The following is a 19,375-nucleotide window of genomic DNA, read 5'->3' as shown; positions in this document are numbered from 1 at the left end:
GTGTGTGTCCACTTCCTTTGTCTCGCAAGACTAAATACTGTAGAACATTTGTTGGACACCTTACATTACTTCCTGAATTGCACATTTTGGTAAGAGAATCATTTCAATGCTTTCTACAACATTTTTTGGTATTTTTGGTATAGGATAAAAAATGTATTTCGTAATTATTTGCCTTAGTGTGCCACTTAAAATTCAGATTTCTGTAAATACTAAATGGTACTATGGTCTTTAAATATGACCCTAAACCTTAGTGAATAACATGTTGAAGTGTTTGTACTGTTTGTACTGTACACAAAAGTAAAAAGTTCTTCATTAATTTGTCTCACGTTAAACGTAATCATGGCACATGATTTTTATTTTGTTCTTTTATTTTGTAATTGCTTAACTTGTATTTCTGTTGGATGCATGTGAACTGTGTTAATTAAAAAACACATCAGGGGTTAAAAAAGAATTCTGTGCAGAAGCTTTGAGTGTTATGCATACAAATACAATCAGATATCTAAGTTACTGTTTTGATGATGATACATTTTGATAATTAAAATGGTAAGAATCAACATTGTGAATAAAATAAAGTTAATATTTCCTGCTCTTGAAATATGTCATTATTTTTGTTCACGGCATGACTCATGTCCTTTGAAACCTAAAAATGTCTCACTTCCTTACTTCCTACTTTTAAGAAAGAAGAGAACAATCTCTGGTACATTTGAATTAAATATGTGTGTGATTGTTTTAATAATGACAGACTAGTTCAAAGGTGATGGCATTCTGGTCAATATTTCCAGAGAAACATGTGATAAGTCATACATGGCCCCCTTTGGAGAAGACTACATTTTCACTGTTTTCGGCTATGGAAGGGTTCCAAACATCAACCACATTTTTTACAACCATCCACTTTAAAAACTAAACATTAAATTAACAAAAAAAAACATGATTGTGCATTGTTCTACCTCTGTTAAGGGTGGTGTTCATCTTTTATCACAGGAAAACTGCAGCGTTGGTAAAAACTGCAGTAAATGTAGTCATGTGATTTCTACTCGTTTTGCCTCCATAAAAGGGAAACATTTCTTCAACAGCAAATCATCTTTCTTTAGATTACAGCGGCTCGTGGTTAGTTCAGTTCTCTTAAACATAAAAAGGTTTGACTCAAGCCAGAACACTTTACGTTTTCTTATTTTCTAGCTGTGGGCTCATGTGGTAAGGAAACATTTGACTGAACTCTGTCTTTTATTGTATTTTTTATATTTTCTGTTAATTATTTCAAAGCATAATACTGCAGAAGCATTTAAATTGAAAGTGTCAAAAACTAACTGGTTGTACAGGGCAGGTTTCTATGGTGCCTTTGAAGTAGGGAAGTTGCTTTAAAAGGCACTTTGTAAAAACTGAATCGATATATGATTAATACAAATGAAAAGTAACAGTGATCTTTTGTTTGTAAATCCAGAATCCTGAATATGGTGACCAACATGTTGCTGCTAGTCCTCTTTGTTTCAGGTGAGATGTTTGTTACTTTAATAGTTTACAATCTTTACTTAGAAAAAGCAGAAATATCAGAATGACTCCTTTGTTCACATCCTGAGTTTGTATACAATTTGCTTACAAGACACAGTTTGTTAATATGCTCTTTTTTCTTCCTGCAGATTTTCTCCCACATCTTGTTGAAGGTTCTTGTGAGCACCTTCGCATCACCACCCCCGAGGCAGATGGAAGCACTGAGTGGATCCTGTTTGCTGATCCCGTGTAACTTCAGCGCTGGCCCAGATAACTCACGAGCAATCTTCGGAGTGTGGATTAAAAAAGAGTCCGCATTTGACCAAAAACCAAAGAACGTGATTTTCCACAGTGATGGGACAATCAACAGATATCCAATGAGTATTACAGGAAACCTGAAAAAGGGAAACTGCACCACTCTGTTTCTAGTTTGAAAAAGAGTCACACAGACAAATACTTCTTCAGGATTGAGAACAGCCCATTTATGGCAACAGCTGCATGTGATCCTCTTCAAATAACAGTGAAAGGTAAGAGACTTTTTGTTGGAGTAGTAGTCTTACCTTTATTGTTAAATTATACATCTAGGATAATAAATGTATCAGTTATTACAGAAATTATTCAGACAATCAAAAAGTCATAATATCTGAAACCTGCTAAATCCAAATATATTACAGTATATAATATTGTATGCATTACTATTACAAATAATGCACGTCTACATGCACAGATTTGAGTCTCATGTGGTGACCGGTGAATGACAACATCTACTAAGGATGCAGCTGACTAATCTTTCTTTTCAAGTTTTACAATAAGATGTGCATTTTTTGATTACTGTTGAAAACTGTATTGGCCTGTATCCTTACATTTAAAATGTGTAAAACCACAGATTCTCCTCCGAGCCCCACCATTGAGATCTCAGGTGATCTGAAGGAGGCGGAGTCTGTCACTGTAACCTGCTCAGCTCCAGCTCCCTGTCCACACTCCCCTCCTAAACTCACCTGGACTCTCCAACAAGACCCTCCCAACACAATGGAGGAAAACCCAGATCGGACCTTGACGACTAAGATCCAGAAGACCCTCACTCTGACAGACCAACATGATGGATTCAACATCACCTGCTCTGCCAGCTATCCTGTGAATCAAGGGAAAGATGTGAAGACAGCAGAGGAGACAAAGACTCTCCATGTTTCATGTAAGAACAACCTGTGATTGTCTGCACATGATGGTATGATTTGAATGAAGTTAATCTCACATTTTCCTCAGATGCTCCTAAGGACACCTCCGCCTCCGTCAGTCCGCCCTCTTTGGTGTCAGCGGGCAGCTGGGTGGAGCTGAGCTGCTCCAGCAGAGCCCAGCCTCCCGTCAGCAGCTTCACCTGGTTCAAGGAGAGCCAAGAAGGAGTCATGAACGTCTCACAGGGAGAGATTTACAGCTTTAATGCCACAGAGGGAGGACGTTATTACTGCGTAACCACAAATGGGCTTGGTAATGGAACGTCAACAATGATCCATCTTAAACTTAAAGGTAACAGGACTGGACCCACAAACTATGACCTTTAAAGGAACACTACAACAACCAAAAATTACTTTTATAGTACTAAACCGTTTTACACGAAACTCTTGAGAAATGGCATCTAAAAGTGAAAAAAATATCCATCTGGCTAACGGAGGTAAACACAGAAATGTACTGCAAACGTTTGTGAAATAGGAGCAGGTATTGTTGGATAAAGCAGTTAATGCATCAATGTAAATATATGCAAAAATGGGAATAATGAGTTTGATTGGAAGTTAAAAAACATATTTACATAGAAAAATGTGGTCTATAAATGATAAGTTAGGATTTAATTAAATTAGGCCACATAAAATAGGACGAAAAGAGATTTGTAATTGGAAAGGAAAGTGAAAAGAGGAAGAGAGGAAAATAAAAAACAGAATTTCATCAACTGAGAAAACATTTTGAGTTTTGCAACAGCTTCATCATTGTCTGTGTTTCCTAAATACTGTATGAAGTCAAGCTCTACATGAAATCTGGATTATAGCCACAAATGGTTTTTTTCCTGTAGAACTGATGGCTCTTCACCATGGGGGGGAGTTGTTGGGGGGATCATTGGGATCATGATACTCATCTGTTTTGCTGTTGCTGCTTGGTAAGTAACTCAAATCAATTTAATATCCACATCTATTACATGATGTTATATGTTATATATTCTTTATCTCTTCCAGGTGGTTGAAGTCCAAACATACAACTCAAGAACAGTCACAGGTGGGGGAAATACTCAAATGTGCAGTACATATATATGTTGTGAATACTTTCTAAATAGACTGGAGACTGCACTGACTAAGTTCCTTATCTGTGAGTAAATGTGGCACAATGAACCACTGTCATGGTGTTTCATCAGAGTTCTTATTTCTATTTCTCAACTCTGTTTCTCAGCAGGGGGAGCAGATCAGGAGAGAACATGAGGACACAAATCAATGATACGCAGAGGCTAACCAGCTGTCCAAGAATCAGCCGCAGCAACAGAAACAGGAGAAGAAATCCACTACGGAGAGATCGACTTCTCCAAGCAGAGGAATATAAGTCCCCCTGTCTCAGAGCAGGACGGTGGACAGACGGAGGACACGCTGTACGCTGAGGTCAAAGTGTCAGAGACAGCAAACAGACTAGAGGACCTCTACGCTCAAGTGAAAAGGAAATGAATGTATAGACAAGTATTTTTTTAGATTTTCAGGGTTTTTTTCTGCCACAAAAACCTTTTTGCTTCAAACCTTGAAGTTCTTTGCCATATATTTAAAGTGTCATATTTCGACTTTTTTTAAAGTGCGCTTTTATGTTATTTATTGCTTTAATAAAAGGCCCTGCTATGCAACAAACTGCATTTTTAACCCAACATTTACATTAGTATTACTAAAAGAGTTCAATTTATTCATAGAAATAAACAAAGAAAGGGGAGTTGTAGGGCTACTTGATCTCTGGCTGGACCGTTCATATAAACATCATCAGACTATCAGATATAAAGTTAGACGATGACGAATAAAACAGGAAGTACAAATATCTTCATTATCTGGTTTACCATATGTTCCTTTCTCTCGAGATATGATCGGATAACTTGTGTATATTTTTGTGTAAAGATCATTTTACAAAAATAAGCTAACAAGTATTACATTTTTTGTTTTAGTTGACATAATACTTAAAACACTTCCCAACTGATATGGTGGAAAAACTGGAAAGTAGCATTATTTACATCATATTCTATGTATTATTTATGAAGGCATGTATATATTTATTTATCTTTTTTTGACATAACTTTTAACAGTTGAAATTCACATGAGTCTTTTTTCCATGGAGGCTCTCACTAGTTTGACGTGGGTGTGGCTTAGGTTGGAAAAAGATGATGTCACCTGTTTCTGTGCACCAATCAAGATTTAGCATCGTATTAATCACCATCTGATGACAGCTGGGGGGGTGTTGAAGTTTTTACAGTGTTAAAATATTAATTGATTATAGCTAAATATGTGTATTGTTGCCTATTTTATAATGATACAGAGGAAGATGCAAAGCTATAAGTTAAAGAGGTGCAAATGTACAGTATGCTACTTAATAAAAATGAATCCATCAAATAAACACAATTTACAAAAACAAGACTAAATGTGTAAATATATTTCACATCATGAATCCAAATCTGCAAGGTAACTAAAGGTATTAAATAAATGTAGTGGAGTAAAAGTACACAATTGACCTCTGAATTGTAGTGGAGTAGAAGTAATAAAGTAGCAGAAAATTGAAATACTCAAAATACAAGTACCTCAAAATTGCACTTAAGTGAAGCAGTACTTAGTAAATGTACTTAGTTACTTTACACCACTGGATGTAGGACATGGCATGAGTTCTGTTTGCAGTGTTTATGTTTCAATTACAGATCATGTAATACAGAGTGTGTCCACTGGGTGTCACTGTTGCTCACATGGAGGTCCTAACGCCGTGGTGTATTGTAGGGTCCTGTCCCCTTCATTTAATGTCATTATAGTTACTTTTATTTAAAGGATGTGATATGAATTTGTAATATTCAACTCATCTACCCAGTGGCAAACAAAGTATCTTACATTTGATCCACAATAACACAATACTACATTAAAATAAGTCATGAATTAGTGATAAAAACAGAAGAATATCATATTTTAAATAATGTAATGCCACAAATTAATAATATTTCAATTTTAAAATATTATAATGATATATGTGTATCCTGCATAAAGAGCTAGAATGTTTTTTTGCAGTATTCTTTTTTTTATTGTGATATATTATTTTTAGACACTGCTGCATATTTGTTTTACCATAGTCTATTTATTTATTATTACATTTATTTTTTAACTTGCCTTTTTATATAATATGTAACTCTTCTACTTTGCTGTAAATGTTCCCACTGCGGGAAGAATAAGGATTTCTGATGTTTCACATGTACTTCATGTTTTTTTAATGTAGGTCACTGGTACCACTAAACCAGCAGGACTTTCTGCGTGGAGCTGAAACACAGGAAGTATCCCCGGGGTTAAATTACACGTAATTAAATGTAATTAAACTAAGGACGTGCGTTGATATTTGAAGGTAGCAGCAGAGGAGTCCTGGTTTGAGATGTTCTCATGTTTCCCAGTGAGTGGAATCTGACCATGCTGTTGGGTTGCAGGTGATCAACAGGTTGAGACGGTTGATGTTCAATTTGATACTGAAGATCCTGGGTAATCATAATGCTCGTCAGTACAATGGTCATCTTTGAATGGTGAGACAAATTCTCCTGTGATATGACATATGCAGCTACACACTAATTTGTATATGTGGCTGTAGATCATTATCATCACAACATAAACAAAAAAAAAATGTTTTCCTTTTTTCCCAGCTGGTTTAGATCAAGACGGTCTTCTGAACCAGAGGAGGTATCCACCAGACGAGGAGAGGTATTTCATATGGACACATTAACTGCCTGCATGACAACCAAAAAAATCCAACTGAAAATAATTCCTAATTGAGTTCTTAGGGATCAATAAACTAGGGTTTATTTGTAGTTTTTCTTGTGTTAGGATGTGCATAATTAAGAAGGGATTATCCTCCAATGATTATACTTTTTAACAGTAGTGACATCACATGCAAAGCAGCACATCGCACTACTGAGACATCAGAGCTGGGTGCAGGCATTTACGAATGTTCACTATTGATTTTGAAGCAGGTTAAAAGCAATGAAAATAACTAAAACACCTGGTTATGTTACCTTATATCGCAGACTTGTGATGTAAGAAGTTAGCTGGTGACAAATGGAGTGTTTAGCAGTTTATGAGCAACAAATATTAGATGAATATTCTCCAGTTATCAGACGTGTGACTCCAATGAAGGCTAATGTTGCTCCATGTCTGATGGAAGTGTAAAAAGGTAACATGTTTGCAATAACAATTATATGAATTGTTCCATTAAAACACAGATTGCTGATAACAGAACATCAGACATAAATACCAAGAAAACATAATCATAGACAATATAAGTATTCCCCAATAAAAATCAAGTCAAACTTTAAACCTGCATTCATTTATTTTGAGTGCAGTCCAACAAGCTCTAACACAACATTAACGTAGTATCACCTTGTAAAGATGATATAGCAAACATTATTGTGTATATGTGTGCGTTTTTAGTGTGCACATTTCAACTTATTCTTTAAAGATCCCCTATGATACTCTTTTTCAACAATATATTATAGGTCTCAGATATACACAAAACATGTCTCTGAAGTGTTTGGCTGAAATACCAAACAGATAATTGCCAGCATCCCATAAACCCCTCTGTTTCAGCCCTGTTCCAAAGTGCTGATTCTGTGTCTGTAGCTTTAAATGCTAATGAGCTGCTGCTGGCCACGCCCCTCTGAGAAGTGATTGGTTTGAACAAATACAATGTTCTTGGAGGAGATTCAGGTGATAAGGTCGGCGGGAGTTACCTTGGTTGGTTATTGGCTAGTGGTTGTACAACCCAAAAAACCATTATGACATCAAAAAGTGGCCAAATCTGATCAGCTCATTTTCAGACAGGTTTTTATATAAAGGATCAGGACAAAAAGAGAGGGAATCTATTTTCCTGAAACTTTCAGAATCTCTTAACACAGAGGGGACACATGTTTATGTATAAAGACATGAACAAGTGGATTTTGCATAAAAGGTGACCTTTAAAGGGTCTTTTTAGTTATTTGGTTGATTGCTCCGTCTGCTGTACAGTGTATGGTGTTGTGAGGTCCTGAGACATAACTGTTATTCTGTGGCTACACAAATGACATGTTGCAACTATTTTTAATCTTTACAGATACTGAATCTCTTTAAGTTACTGTAAACTCCCCTCTTATTTTTCAGTACGCAGCAGAAGCAGATATGTAACTGTGTGGTCGAGTTACAAACATCCTGAGTCACAAAGAGAGCAGGAAGACGTTCAGTTCACTTTTACTGAAAGAAAATGCTGTATTGATTTGCCTTATATGTTCCACATTAAGAAGGAGTGGCTTACAGGATTGCAGTGAGTGGTGTGATGAAAATAAAAACAGGATATTAGCACCGAGACGAAATATGGGTCCTTTTTTCTACAAGACTAAATACTGTAGTACATTTGTTGGACACCTTACATTACTTCCTGAATTGCACATTTTGGTAAGACAATAATTTCAATGCTTTCTACAACATTTTTCAGGTATTTTTTGGTATAGGATTAAATAATCTATTTCGTATTGATTTGCCTGAGTGGTGCCAACTAAAATTCAGATTTCTGTAAATACTAAATGGTACTATGGTCTTTAAATATGACCCTAACCTTAGTGAATAACATGTTTGAAGTGTTTGTACTGTTTGTACTGTACACAAAAGTAAAAAGTTCTTCATTAATTTGTCTCACGTAAACGTAATCATGGCACATGATTTTTATTTTGTTCTTTTATTTTGTTAATTGCTTAACTTGTATTTCTGTTGGATTGCATGGAACTGTGTTAAATAAAAACCAAATCAGGGGTGAAAAAGAATTCTGTGCAGAAGCTTTGAGTGTTATGCATACAAATACAATCAGATATCTAAGTTACTGTTTTGATGATGATACATTTTGATAATTAAAAATGGTAAGAATCAACATTGTTGAATAAAATAAAGTTAATATTTCCTGCTCTTGAAATATGTCATTATTTTTGTTCACGACATGACTCATGTCCTTTGAAACCTAAACATCTGACTGTCAAGGGGTGAACTTGTGGCATGAACTCAAATGCACAACTCAGACTCAGGTGGTATCCAAAAATAAAGACTTTACTGGTTTAAGCACAGTAACAAAAAAGGAAACACAAAATCACTCTTTCGAGGAAAAACTATCAGCAGATATCAGGAGCATGAGAAACGGGATACGACCATGGAGCAGGCTTGAGCGTAGTCATGAATGAGAAACGAACTGGCACTGGACAGGTGGGGACTAACACAATATACACACAAGGTGAGGGGAACAGGTGGAAACAATCAGGGCGGGGTAAGCAATCACGAACACAGGAGACACATAGGGGCGGGGAGCATGGAGTTCTGAAACGAGAGGGAGAATTACTTTTCACAATAAGACAGAGGGCACAGGACAACGGGACATGACAAAACTAATATAAAGAATAAACTTTCATAATAAGTTTCCGAGACATGACACTGACTTCCTTCCTACTTTTAAGAAAAGAAACAGTCTCTGGTACTTAATAATTAATGAAGTTGGTGATTTGGCTCCTTACTTTAATAATAACAGAATAACAGAAAAGTAAATACATACCTTTTGGATTTTTAATTGCCAATTTATTTTCCACCTATTATTCATGTGTGTTTAAATACAGAGTATAACAAAGATAGTAAAAGGTATTGATGAAAACTTTACTTTATTGTCTCTGTTAACATCCAGTCCAAATGTATTGACTCTCTGATCATTACTTACAGAGCTACAAGAGAAGAATACATTTTCACTATTTTTGGCTATGGACCAAAATGGTAAATAAAATATTTCTTACACAACCATCCACATGATTGTGCTTTGTTCTACCTCGGTTAGGGGTGGTTTGTTCCCCTTTTATCACAGGAAAAGTGCAGCGTTGACAAAAACTGCAGTAAATGTAGTCATGTTATTTCTAGCAGTTTTGGCTCTAAAAAAGGGAAACATTTCTCAAATCCTCTTTCTTTATATTACAGCGGCTAGGGGTTAGTTCAGTTCCCTGTGGGCTCGTGTGGTAAGGAAACATTTTACTGAACTCTTCTATTGTATTTGTAATTTATTTTAAAGCACAGCTCTGCAGAGGCCTTTAAATGCAAATTGCTAACTAACTTGCTTGCTAACTAACCCTGGTTGTACAGGGCAAGTTTCTGTGGTGCATTGAAGAAGGGAAGTTGCTTGAAAAGGCACTTTGTAAAAACTGAATACGTTATATATGATTAACACAAATGAAAAGTAACAGTGATCTTGTGTTTGCAGATCCAGAATCCTGAATATGGTGACCAACATGTTGCTGCTAGTCCTCTTTGTTTCAGGTGAGATGTTTGTTACTTTAATAGTTTACAATCTTTACTTATAAAAAGCAGAAATACCAGAATGACTCCTTTGTTCACATCCTGAGTTTGTATACAATTTGCTAGACACAGTTTGTTAATATGCTCTTTTTTCTTCCTGCAGATTTTCTCCCACATCTTGTTGAAGGTGCTTGTGAGCACTTCGCATCACCACCCCGAAGCAGATGGAAGCACTGAGTGGATCCTGTTTGCTGATCCCGTGTATCTTCAGCGCTGGCCCAGATGTGGCTTCAACAGCGAACGAGAAATCTTCGGAGTGTGGATTAAAGAAGAGCCTGCATTTGGAAAAAATAAAGAAAACGTGATTTTCCACAGTGATGGGACAATCAACAGATATCCAATGAGTATTACTGGAGACCTGAGACAGGGAAAACTGCACCACTCTGTTTTCTACTTTGGGAAGAAAGTCACACAGACAAATACTGTCTTCAGATGGAAAACAGCCCATTTATGTCAACAGCTGCATGTGATCCTCTTCAAATAACAGTGAAAGGTAAGAGACTCTTTCTATTTTTCAGTCGATCTCAAATATTAAGGTTTTAGAATAGAGGCTATACTTACAGGAACAGTGAGCTGAAGGATGGTGTGAGGATGCTGATATACAGCTGAGGCCGTAGATGACTGAATCTGCTTGGATATTAAATAATAAATCTGATCCTATTGTTTCCATTTTACTTTTAGAGTCATACATAACAATGCATTGGAGATTTGGAAAAGGAACCCTCGTGTATTTGTAACTTCCTAATGAGTAATAAATACACTTCACGAAAAAATAAGCTCTGTCTACTTTAAACCACTGGCAACACTTATAAAAACAAAATGCAGTAATCTATTACATCAAATAAGAAAATGGTTCTATCTTTGGCATAAATAGTATGGCATGTTTAAATAGGGCTCTTAAATATGGTTATTCAGGCCTTTATCAATATTATCTGTCTGTAACCTTGCAATGCAATGCAATACAGTAATACCCTCTGAGGATGTTAAACACTATGGAGAATTATATTTAAGAGATTGAGCAACATTTTCTGGGGCACACGTAAAATAGAATCCATATTCACGGATTCGAGGAACATTGAAGATTTCATACGAAATAGCAGTGTCAGCCTACAAAAACCCATATTGGTCAACATTCTGTGAGTGACTCTATTTTATATTGATTTATTTTAAGCTTACAATCAGTTTATTTATTTTTTTAAACCACAGATTCGTCTCCTCCGAGCCCCCACCATTGAGATCCCAGGTGATCTGAAGGAGGCGGAGTCTGTCACTGTACCTGCTCAGCTCCAGCCCTCCCTGTCCACACTCCCCTCCTAAACTCACCTGGACTCTCCAACAAGACCCTCCCAACACAATGGAGGAAAACCCAGATCGGACCTTCACGACTAAGATCCAGAAGACCCTCACTCTGACAGACCAACATGATGGATTCAAACATCACCTGCTCTGCCAGCTATCCTGTGAATGAAGGGAAAGATGTTAAGACAGCAGAGGAGACAAAGACTCTCCATGTTTCATGTAAGAACAACCTGTGATTGTCAGCACATGATGGCATGATTTGAATGAAGTTAATCTCACATTTTCCTCAGATGCTCCTAAGGACACCTCCGCCTCCGTCAGTCCGCCCTCAGGTTCGGTGTCAGCGTGCAGCTGGGTGAAGCTGAGCTGCTCCAGCAGAGCCCAGCCTCCCGTCAGCAGCTTCACCTGGTTCAAGGAGAGCCAAGATGGAGACATGAACGTCTCACAGGGAGAGATTTACAGCTTTGATGCACAGAGGGAGGACGTTATACTGTGTGGGCCACAAATGGGCTTGGTGAAGAAACATCACCAAAGATCCAGCTGGCTAACGGAGGTAAACATGAAACTGTAACTACAATTCCATGTCAACATAAATGTAATTAAAACTATCGTAAGGACGTGCGTTGATATTTGAAGGTAGCAGCAGGAAGTCCTGGTTTGAGATGTTCTCATGTTTCCAGTGCGTGGAATCTGACCATGCTGTTGGGTTGCAGGTGATCAACAGATTGGGACAGTAGGCCTAGATGTTCATTTGATACTGAAGATCCTGGGAATCATAATGCTCGTCAGTACAATGGTCATCTTTGAATGGTGAGACAAATTCTCCTGTCATATGACATATGCAACTACACAGTGATTATTCTATTTGGCAAACAAGTTGTTTATCACAACATAAACAAAACAAAATGTTTTCCTTTTTCTCCAGCTGGTTTAGATCAAGACGCTCTTCTGAACCAGAGGAGGTATCCACCAGACGAGGAGAGGTATTAATAAACTAGGGTTTATTTGTAGTTTTTCTTGTGTTAGGATGTGCTTAATTAAGAAGGGATTATCCTCCAATGATTATACTTTTAACAGTAGTGACATCACATGCAAAGCAGCACATCGCACTACTGAGACATCAGAGCTGGGTGCAGGCATTTACGAATGTTCACTATTGATTTTGAAGCAGGTTAAAGCAATGAAAATAACTAAAACATCTGGTTATGTTACCTTATACCGCAGCCTTGTGATGTAAAAAGTTAGCTGGTGACAAATTGAGTGTTTAGCAGCTTAGGAGCAACACATATTAGATGAATATTCTCCAGTTATCAGACGTATGACTCCAAATGAAGGCTAATGTTGCTCCATGTCTGATGGAAGTATAAAAAGGTAACATGTTTGCTATAACAATTATATGAATTGGTCCATTAAAACACAGATTGCTGATAACAGAACATCAGACATAAATACCAAGAAAGCATAATCATAGACAAATACAAGTGTTCCCCAATAAAAATCAAGTCAAACTTTAAACCTGCATTCATTTATTTTGAGTGCAGTCCAACAAGCTCTAACACAACATTAACGTAGTATCACCTTGTAAAGATGATATAGCAAACATTATATGTGTGCGTTGTAGTGTGCACATTTCAACTTATTCTTTAAAAATCCCCTATCACACTCGTTTTCAACAATATATTATAGGTCTCAGATATACACAAAACATGTCTCTGAAGTGTTTGGCTGAAATACCAAACAGATCATTGCAGCATCCCATAATCCCCTCTGTTTCAGCCCTGTTCCAAAAGTGCTGATTCTGTGTCTGTAGCTTTAAATGCTAATGAGCGGCTGCTGGCCACGCCCCTCTGAGCGATGATTGGTTTGAACAAACACAATGGTGCTCTAGGAGGAGATTCAGGTGATCAGGTGGGGGGGGGTGTTACCTTGGTTGGTGATTGGCTAATGGTTGTACAACCCAAAAAAACATTATGACATCACAAAGTGGCCAAAATGTGATCAGCTCATTTTCAGACAGGTTTTTATATAAATGGATCAGGACAAAAGAGAGGGAATCTATTTTCCTGAAACGTTCAGAGTCTCTTAACACAGAAGAGAGACATGTTTATGTATAAAAGACAGGAAGAAGTGGATTTTGCATAAAAGGTGACCTTTAAAGGGTCTTTTTAGTTATTTGGTTGATTGCTCCGTCTGCTGTACAGTGTATGGTGTTGTGAGGTCCTGAGACATAACTGTTATTCTGTGGCTACACAAATGACATGTTGCAACTATTTTTTATCTTTACAGTTACTAAATCTCTTAAGTCACTGTAAACTCCCCTCTTATTTTTCAGGACGCAGCAGAAGCAGACTATGTCAACCGTGTGGTCGAGTTACAAACATCCTGAGTCACAAAGAGAGCAGGAAGACGTTCAGTTCACTTTTACTGAAGGAAAATGCTGTATTGATTTGCCTTATATGTTCCACATTAAGAAGGAGTGACTTACAGGATTACAGTGAGTGGTGTGATGAAAATAAAAACAGGATATTAGCATAGAGACGAAATATGTGTCATGAGGTGGCAACTAGCAGCTACAAAAGCCTGCTGTGTGTGTCCACTTCCTTTTGTCTCGCAAGACTAAATACTGTAGAACATTTGTTGGACACCTTACATTACTTCCTGAATTGCACATTTTGGTAAGAGAATCATTTCAATGCTTTCTACAACATTTTTCGGTATTTTTGGTATAGGATAAAAAATGTATTTCGTAATTATTTGCCTTAGTGTGCCACTTAAAATTCAGATTTCTGTAAATACTAAATGGTTCCATGTTCTTTAAATATGACCCTAAACCTTAGTGAATAACATGTTGAAGTGTTTGTACTGTTTGTACTGTACACAAAAGTAAAAAGTTCTTCATTAATGTGTCTCACGTTAAACGTAATCATGGCACATGATTTTTATTTTGTTCTTTTATTTTGTAATTGCTTAACTTGTATTTCTGTTGGATGCATGTGAACTGTGTTAAATAAAAAACAAATCAGGGGTTAAAAAAGAATTCTGTGCAGAAGCTTTGAGTGTTATGCATACAAATACAATCAGATATCTAAGTTACTGTTTTGATGATGACATTTTGATAATTAAAATGGTAAGAATCAACATTGTGAATAAAATAAAGTTAATATTTCCTGCTCTTGAAATATGTCATTATTTTTGTTCACGGCATGACTCATGTCCTTTGAAACCTAAAAATGTCTCACTTCCTTACTTCCTACTTTTAAGAAAGAAGAGAACAATCTCTGGTACATTTGAATTAAATATGTGTGTGATTGTTTTAATAATGACAGACTAGTTCAAAGGTGATGGCATTCTGGTCACTATTTCCAGAGAAACATGTGATAAGGCATACATGGCCCCCTTTGGAGAAGACTACATTTTCACTGTTTTCGGCTATGGAAGGGTTCCAAACATCAACCACATTTTTTACAACCATCCACTTTAAAAACTAAACATTAAATTAACAAAACAAAACATGATTGTGCGTTGTTCTACCTCTGTTAAGGGTGGTGTTCATCTTTTATCACAGGAAAAGTGCAGCGTTGGTAAAACTGCAGTAAATGTAGTGATGTGATTTCTACTCGTTTTGCCTCCATAAAAGGGAAACATTTCTTCAACAGCAAATCATCTTTCTTTAGATTACAGCGGCTCGTGGTTAGTTCAGTTCCCTTAAACATAAAAAGGTTTGACTCAAGCCAGAACACTTTACGTTTTCTTACTTTCTAGCTGTGGGCTCATGTGGTAAGGAAACATTTGACTGAACTCTGTCTTTTATTGTATTTTTTATATTTTCTGTTAATTATTTCAAAGCATAATACTGCAGAAGCCTTTACATTGAAAGTGTCAAAAACTAACTGGTTGTACAGGGCAAGTTTCTATTGTGCCTTTGAAGTAGGGAAGTTGCTTTAAAAGGCACTTTGTCAAAAGTGAATACGTTATATGATTAATACAAATGAAAAGTAACAGTGTTCTTTTGTTTGTAAATCCAGAATCCTGAATATGGTGACCAACATGTTGCTGCTAGTCCTCTTTGTTTCAGGTGAGATGTTTGCTACTTTAATAGTTTACAATCTTTACTTAGAAAAAGCAGAAATATCAGAATGACTCCTTTGTTCACATCCTGAGTTTGTATACAATTTGCTTACAAGACACAGTTTGTTAATATGCTCTTTTTTCTTCCTGCAGATTTTCTCCCACATCTTGTTGAAGGTGCTTGTGAGCACCTTCGCATCACCACCCCGAGGCAGATGGAGGCACTGAGTGGATCCTGTTTGCTGATCCCGTGTATCTTCAGCGCTGACCCAGCTGAGGCTTCAACAGCTCACGAGAAATCTTCGGAGTGTGGATTAAAAAATACCCCAAATTTGGCCAAAATAAAGAAAACGTGATTTCCCGCAGTGATGGGAAAATCAACAGATATCCAATGAGTATTACAGGAAACCTGAGACAGAGAAACTGCACCACTCTGTTTTCTAGTTTGAAAAAAAGTCACACAGATAAATACTTCTTCAGGATTGAGAACAGCCCATTTAAGGCAACAGCTGCATGTGATCCTCTTCAAATAACAGTGAAAGGTAAGAGACTCTTTCTGTTTTTTCAGTCGATCTCAAATATTAAGGTTTAGAATATGGGCTATACTTACAGGAACAGTGAGCTGAAGGATGGTGTGAGGATGCTGATATACAGCTGAGGCCGTAGATGACTGAATCTGCTGGGATATTAAATAAAGAAATCTGATCCTATATTATTTCCATTTTACTTTTAGAGTCATACATAACAATGCATTGGAGATTTGGGAAAAGGAACCCTCGTGTATTTATAACTTCCTAATGAGTAATAAATACACTTTACAAAAAAATAAGCTCTGTCTACTTTAAACCACTGGCAACACTTATACAAACAAAATGCAGTAATCTATTACATCAAATAAGAAAATGGTTCTATCTTTGGCATAAATAGTATGGCATGTTTATATAGAGCTCTTAAATATGGTTATTCAGGCCTTTATCAATATTATCTGTCTGTAACCTTGCAATGCAATGCAATACAGTAATACCCTCTGAGGATGTTAAACGTTATGGAGAATTATATTTAAGAGTTTGAGCAACATTTTCTGGGGCACACGGTAAACATAATCCATATTCACGGATTCGAGGACATTGAAGATTTCATACGAAATAGCAGTGTCAGCCTACAAAAACCCATATTGGTCAACATTCTTTGAGTGACTCTATTTTATATTGATTTATTTTAAGCTTAAAATCAGCAATTTTTTTTTTTAAACCACAGATTCTCCTCCGAGCCCCACCATTGAGATCCCAGGTGATCTGAAGGAGGCGGAGTCTGTCACTGTAACCTGCTCAGCTCCAGCTCCCTGTCCACACTCCCCTCCTAAACTCACCTGGACTCTCCAACAAGACCCTCCCAACACAATGGAGGAAAACCCAGATCGGACCTTCACGACTAAGATCCAGAAGACCCTCACTCTGACAGACCAACATGATGGATTCACCATCACCTGCTCTGCCAGCTATCCTGTGAATGAAGGGAAAGATGTGAAGACAGCAGAGGAGACAAAGACTCTCCATGTTTCATGTAAGAACAACCTGTGAGTGTCTGCACATGATGGTATGATTTGAATGAAGTTAATCTCACATTTTCCTCAGATGCTCCTAAGGACACCTCCACCTCCGTCAATCCGCCCTCAGGTTCGGTGTCAGCGTGCAGCTGGGTGAAGCTGAGCTGCTCCAGCAGAGCCCAGCCTCCCATCAGCAGCTTCACCTGGTTCAAGGAGAGCCAAGATGGAGACATGAAGGTCTCACAGGGAGAGATTGACAGCTTTAATGCCACAGAGGGAGGACGTTATTACTGTGTGGCCACAAATGCTCTTGGTAAAGAAACATCACCAAAGATCCAGCTGGCTAACGGAGGTAAACATGAAACTGAACTACAATTCCATGTCAAATAAATGTAATTAAACTATCGTAAGGACGTGCGTTGATATTTGAAGGTAGCAGGAGTCCTGGTTTGAGATGTTCTCATGTTTCCCAGTGAGTGGAATCTGACCATGCTGTTGGGTTGCAGGTGATCAACAGATTGGGACGGTTGATGTTCATTTGATAATGAAGATCCTGGGAATCATAATGCTCGTCAGTACAATGGTCATCTTTGAATGGTGAGACAAATTCTCCTGTCATATGACATATGCAACTACACAGTGATTATTCTATTTGGCAAACAAGTTGTTTATCACAACATAAACAAAACAAAAATGTTTTCCTTTTTTTCTCCAGCTGGTTTAGATCAAGACGCTCTTCTGAACCAGAGGAGGTATCCACCAGACGAGGAGAGGTATTAATAAACTAGGGTTTATTTGTAGTTTTTCTTGTATTTGGATGTGCTTAATTAAGAAGGGATTATCCTCCAATGATTATAATTTTTAACAGTAGTGACATCACATGCAAAGCAGCACATCTCACTACTGAGACATCAGAACTGGATGCAGGCATTTACGAATGTTCACTATTGATTTTGAAGCAGGTTAAAGCAATGAAAATAACTAAAACATCTGGTTATGTTACCTTATATCGCAGACTTGTGATGTAAGAAGTTAGCTGGTGACAAATGGAGTGTTTAGCAGCTTAGGAGCAACAAATATTAGATGAATATTCTCCAGTTATCAGACGTATGACTCCAAATGAAGGCTAATGTTGCTCCATGTCTGATGGAAGTGTAAAAGGTAACATGTTTGCAATAACAATTATATGAATTGGTCCATTAAAACACAGATTGCTGATAACAGAACATCAGACATAAATACCAAGAAGCATAATCATAGACAAATACAAGTATTCCCCAATAAAAATCAAGTCAAACTTTAAACCTGCATTCATTTATTTTGAGTGCAGTCCAACAAGCTCTAACACAACATTAACGTAGTATCACCTTGTAAAGATGATATAGCAAACATTATTGTGTATATGTGTGCGTTGTAGTGTGCACATTTCAACTTATTCTTTAAAAATCCCCTATCACACTCGTTTTCAACAATATATTATAGGTCTCAGATATACACAAAACATGTCTCTGAAGTGTTTGGCTGAAATACCAAACAGATCATTGCAGCATCCCATAATCCTCTCTGTTTCAGCCCTGTTCCAAAAGTGCTGATTCTGTGTCTGTAGCTTTAAATGCTAATGAGCGGCTGCTGGCCACGCCCCTCTGAGCGATGATTGGTTTGAACAAACACAATGGTGCTCTAGGAGGAGATTCAGGTGATCAGGTGGGGGGGGTGTTACCTTGGTTGGTGATTGGCTAATGGTTGTACAACCCAAAAAAACATTATGACATCACAAAGTGGCCAAAATGTGATCAGCTCATTTTCAGACAGGTTTTTATATAAATGGATCAGGACAAAAAGAGAGGGAATCTATTTTCCTGAAACTTTCAGAGTCTCTTAACACAGAGGGGACACATGTTTATGTATAAAAGACAGGAAGAAGTGAATTTTGCCTAAAAGGTGACCTTTAAAGGGTCTTTTTAGTTATTTGGTTGATTGCTCCGTCTGCTGTACAGTGTATGGTGTTGTGAGGTCCTGAGACATAACTGTTATTCTGTGGCTACACAAATGACATGTTGCAACTATTTTTTATCTTTACAGTTACTAAATCTCTTAAGTTACAGTAAACTCCCCTCTTATTTTTCAGGACGCAGCAGAAGCAGACTATGTCAACCGTGTGGTCGAGTTACAAACATCCTGAGTCACAAAGAGAGCAGGAAGACGTTCAGTTCACTTTTACTGAAAGAAAATGCTGTATTGATTTGCCTTATATGTTCCACATTAAGAAGGAGTGACTTACAGTATTACAGTGAGTGGTGTGATGAAAATAAAACAGGATATTAGCATAGAGACGAAATATGTGTCATGAGGGTGGCAACTAGCAGCTACAAAAGCC

General features: G+C 37.3%; 2 protein-coding genes, 3 long non-coding RNA genes and 1 pseudogene across 5 annotated transcripts; all 6 read left to right on the top strand.

The window, feature by feature from the left end:
• Positions 1-16: 16 nt before the first annotated feature.
• Positions 17-1,683, top strand: LOC117483981. The gene is made up of 3 exons (XR_004556060.1): positions 17-89; positions 1,442-1,491; positions 1,638-1,683. It is a non-coding gene; the product is annotated as an uncharacterized LOC117483981 (long non-coding RNA).
• A 2-nt stretch (positions 1,684-1,685) lies between these two features.
• On the top strand, positions 1,686-3,047 carry LOC117483925 (sialoadhesin-like; the record flags this gene model as incomplete). Its single annotated transcript, XM_034132268.1, is given in 4 exon segments — positions 1,686-1,911; positions 1,914-2,015; positions 2,375-2,680; positions 2,752-3,047. Coding segments are annotated over 4 exon segments (930 nt in total), but the record flags the coding sequence as incomplete, so codon positions are not given.
• A 509-nt stretch (positions 3,048-3,556) lies between these two features.
• On the top strand, positions 3,557-3,947 carry LOC117483983. The gene is made up of 3 exons (XR_004556062.1): positions 3,557-3,634; positions 3,711-3,750; positions 3,922-3,947. It is a non-coding gene; the product is annotated as an uncharacterized LOC117483983 (long non-coding RNA).
• Positions 3,948-7,899: 3,952 nt separating this feature from the next.
• LOC117483982 lies at positions 7,900-10,223 on the top strand. The gene is made up of 4 exons (XR_004556061.1): positions 7,900-8,162; positions 9,711-9,748; positions 9,997-10,046; positions 10,189-10,223. It is a non-coding gene; the product is annotated as an uncharacterized LOC117483982 (long non-coding RNA).
• A 202-nt stretch (positions 10,224-10,425) lies between these two features.
• LOC117483924 lies at positions 10,426-14,421 on the top strand (annotated as a pseudogene).
• On the top strand, positions 13,971-19,304 carry LOC117483975 (sialoadhesin-like). Its single transcript, XM_034132361.1, is given in 9 exon segments — positions 13,971-14,059; positions 15,410-15,459; positions 15,606-15,728; positions 15,731-15,994; positions 16,710-17,015; positions 17,087-17,350; positions 17,505-17,595; positions 17,714-17,771; positions 19,127-19,304. Coding segments are annotated over 8 exon segments (1,200 nt in total). The 5' UTR covers positions 13,971-14,059; positions 15,410-15,419; the 3' UTR covers positions 19,181-19,304.
• The last annotated feature ends 71 nt before the right edge of the window (positions 19,305-19,375 follow it).

This window comes from Trematomus bernacchii, unplaced genomic scaffold (genome assembly GCF_902827165.1).
Source record: "Trematomus bernacchii unplaced genomic scaffold, fTreBer1.1, whole genome shotgun sequence".
NCBI classification, from domain to species: Eukaryota; Metazoa; Chordata; class Actinopteri; order Perciformes; family Nototheniidae; genus Trematomus; species Trematomus bernacchii.
This window is presented reverse-complemented; position numbering and strand designations above follow the sequence as displayed.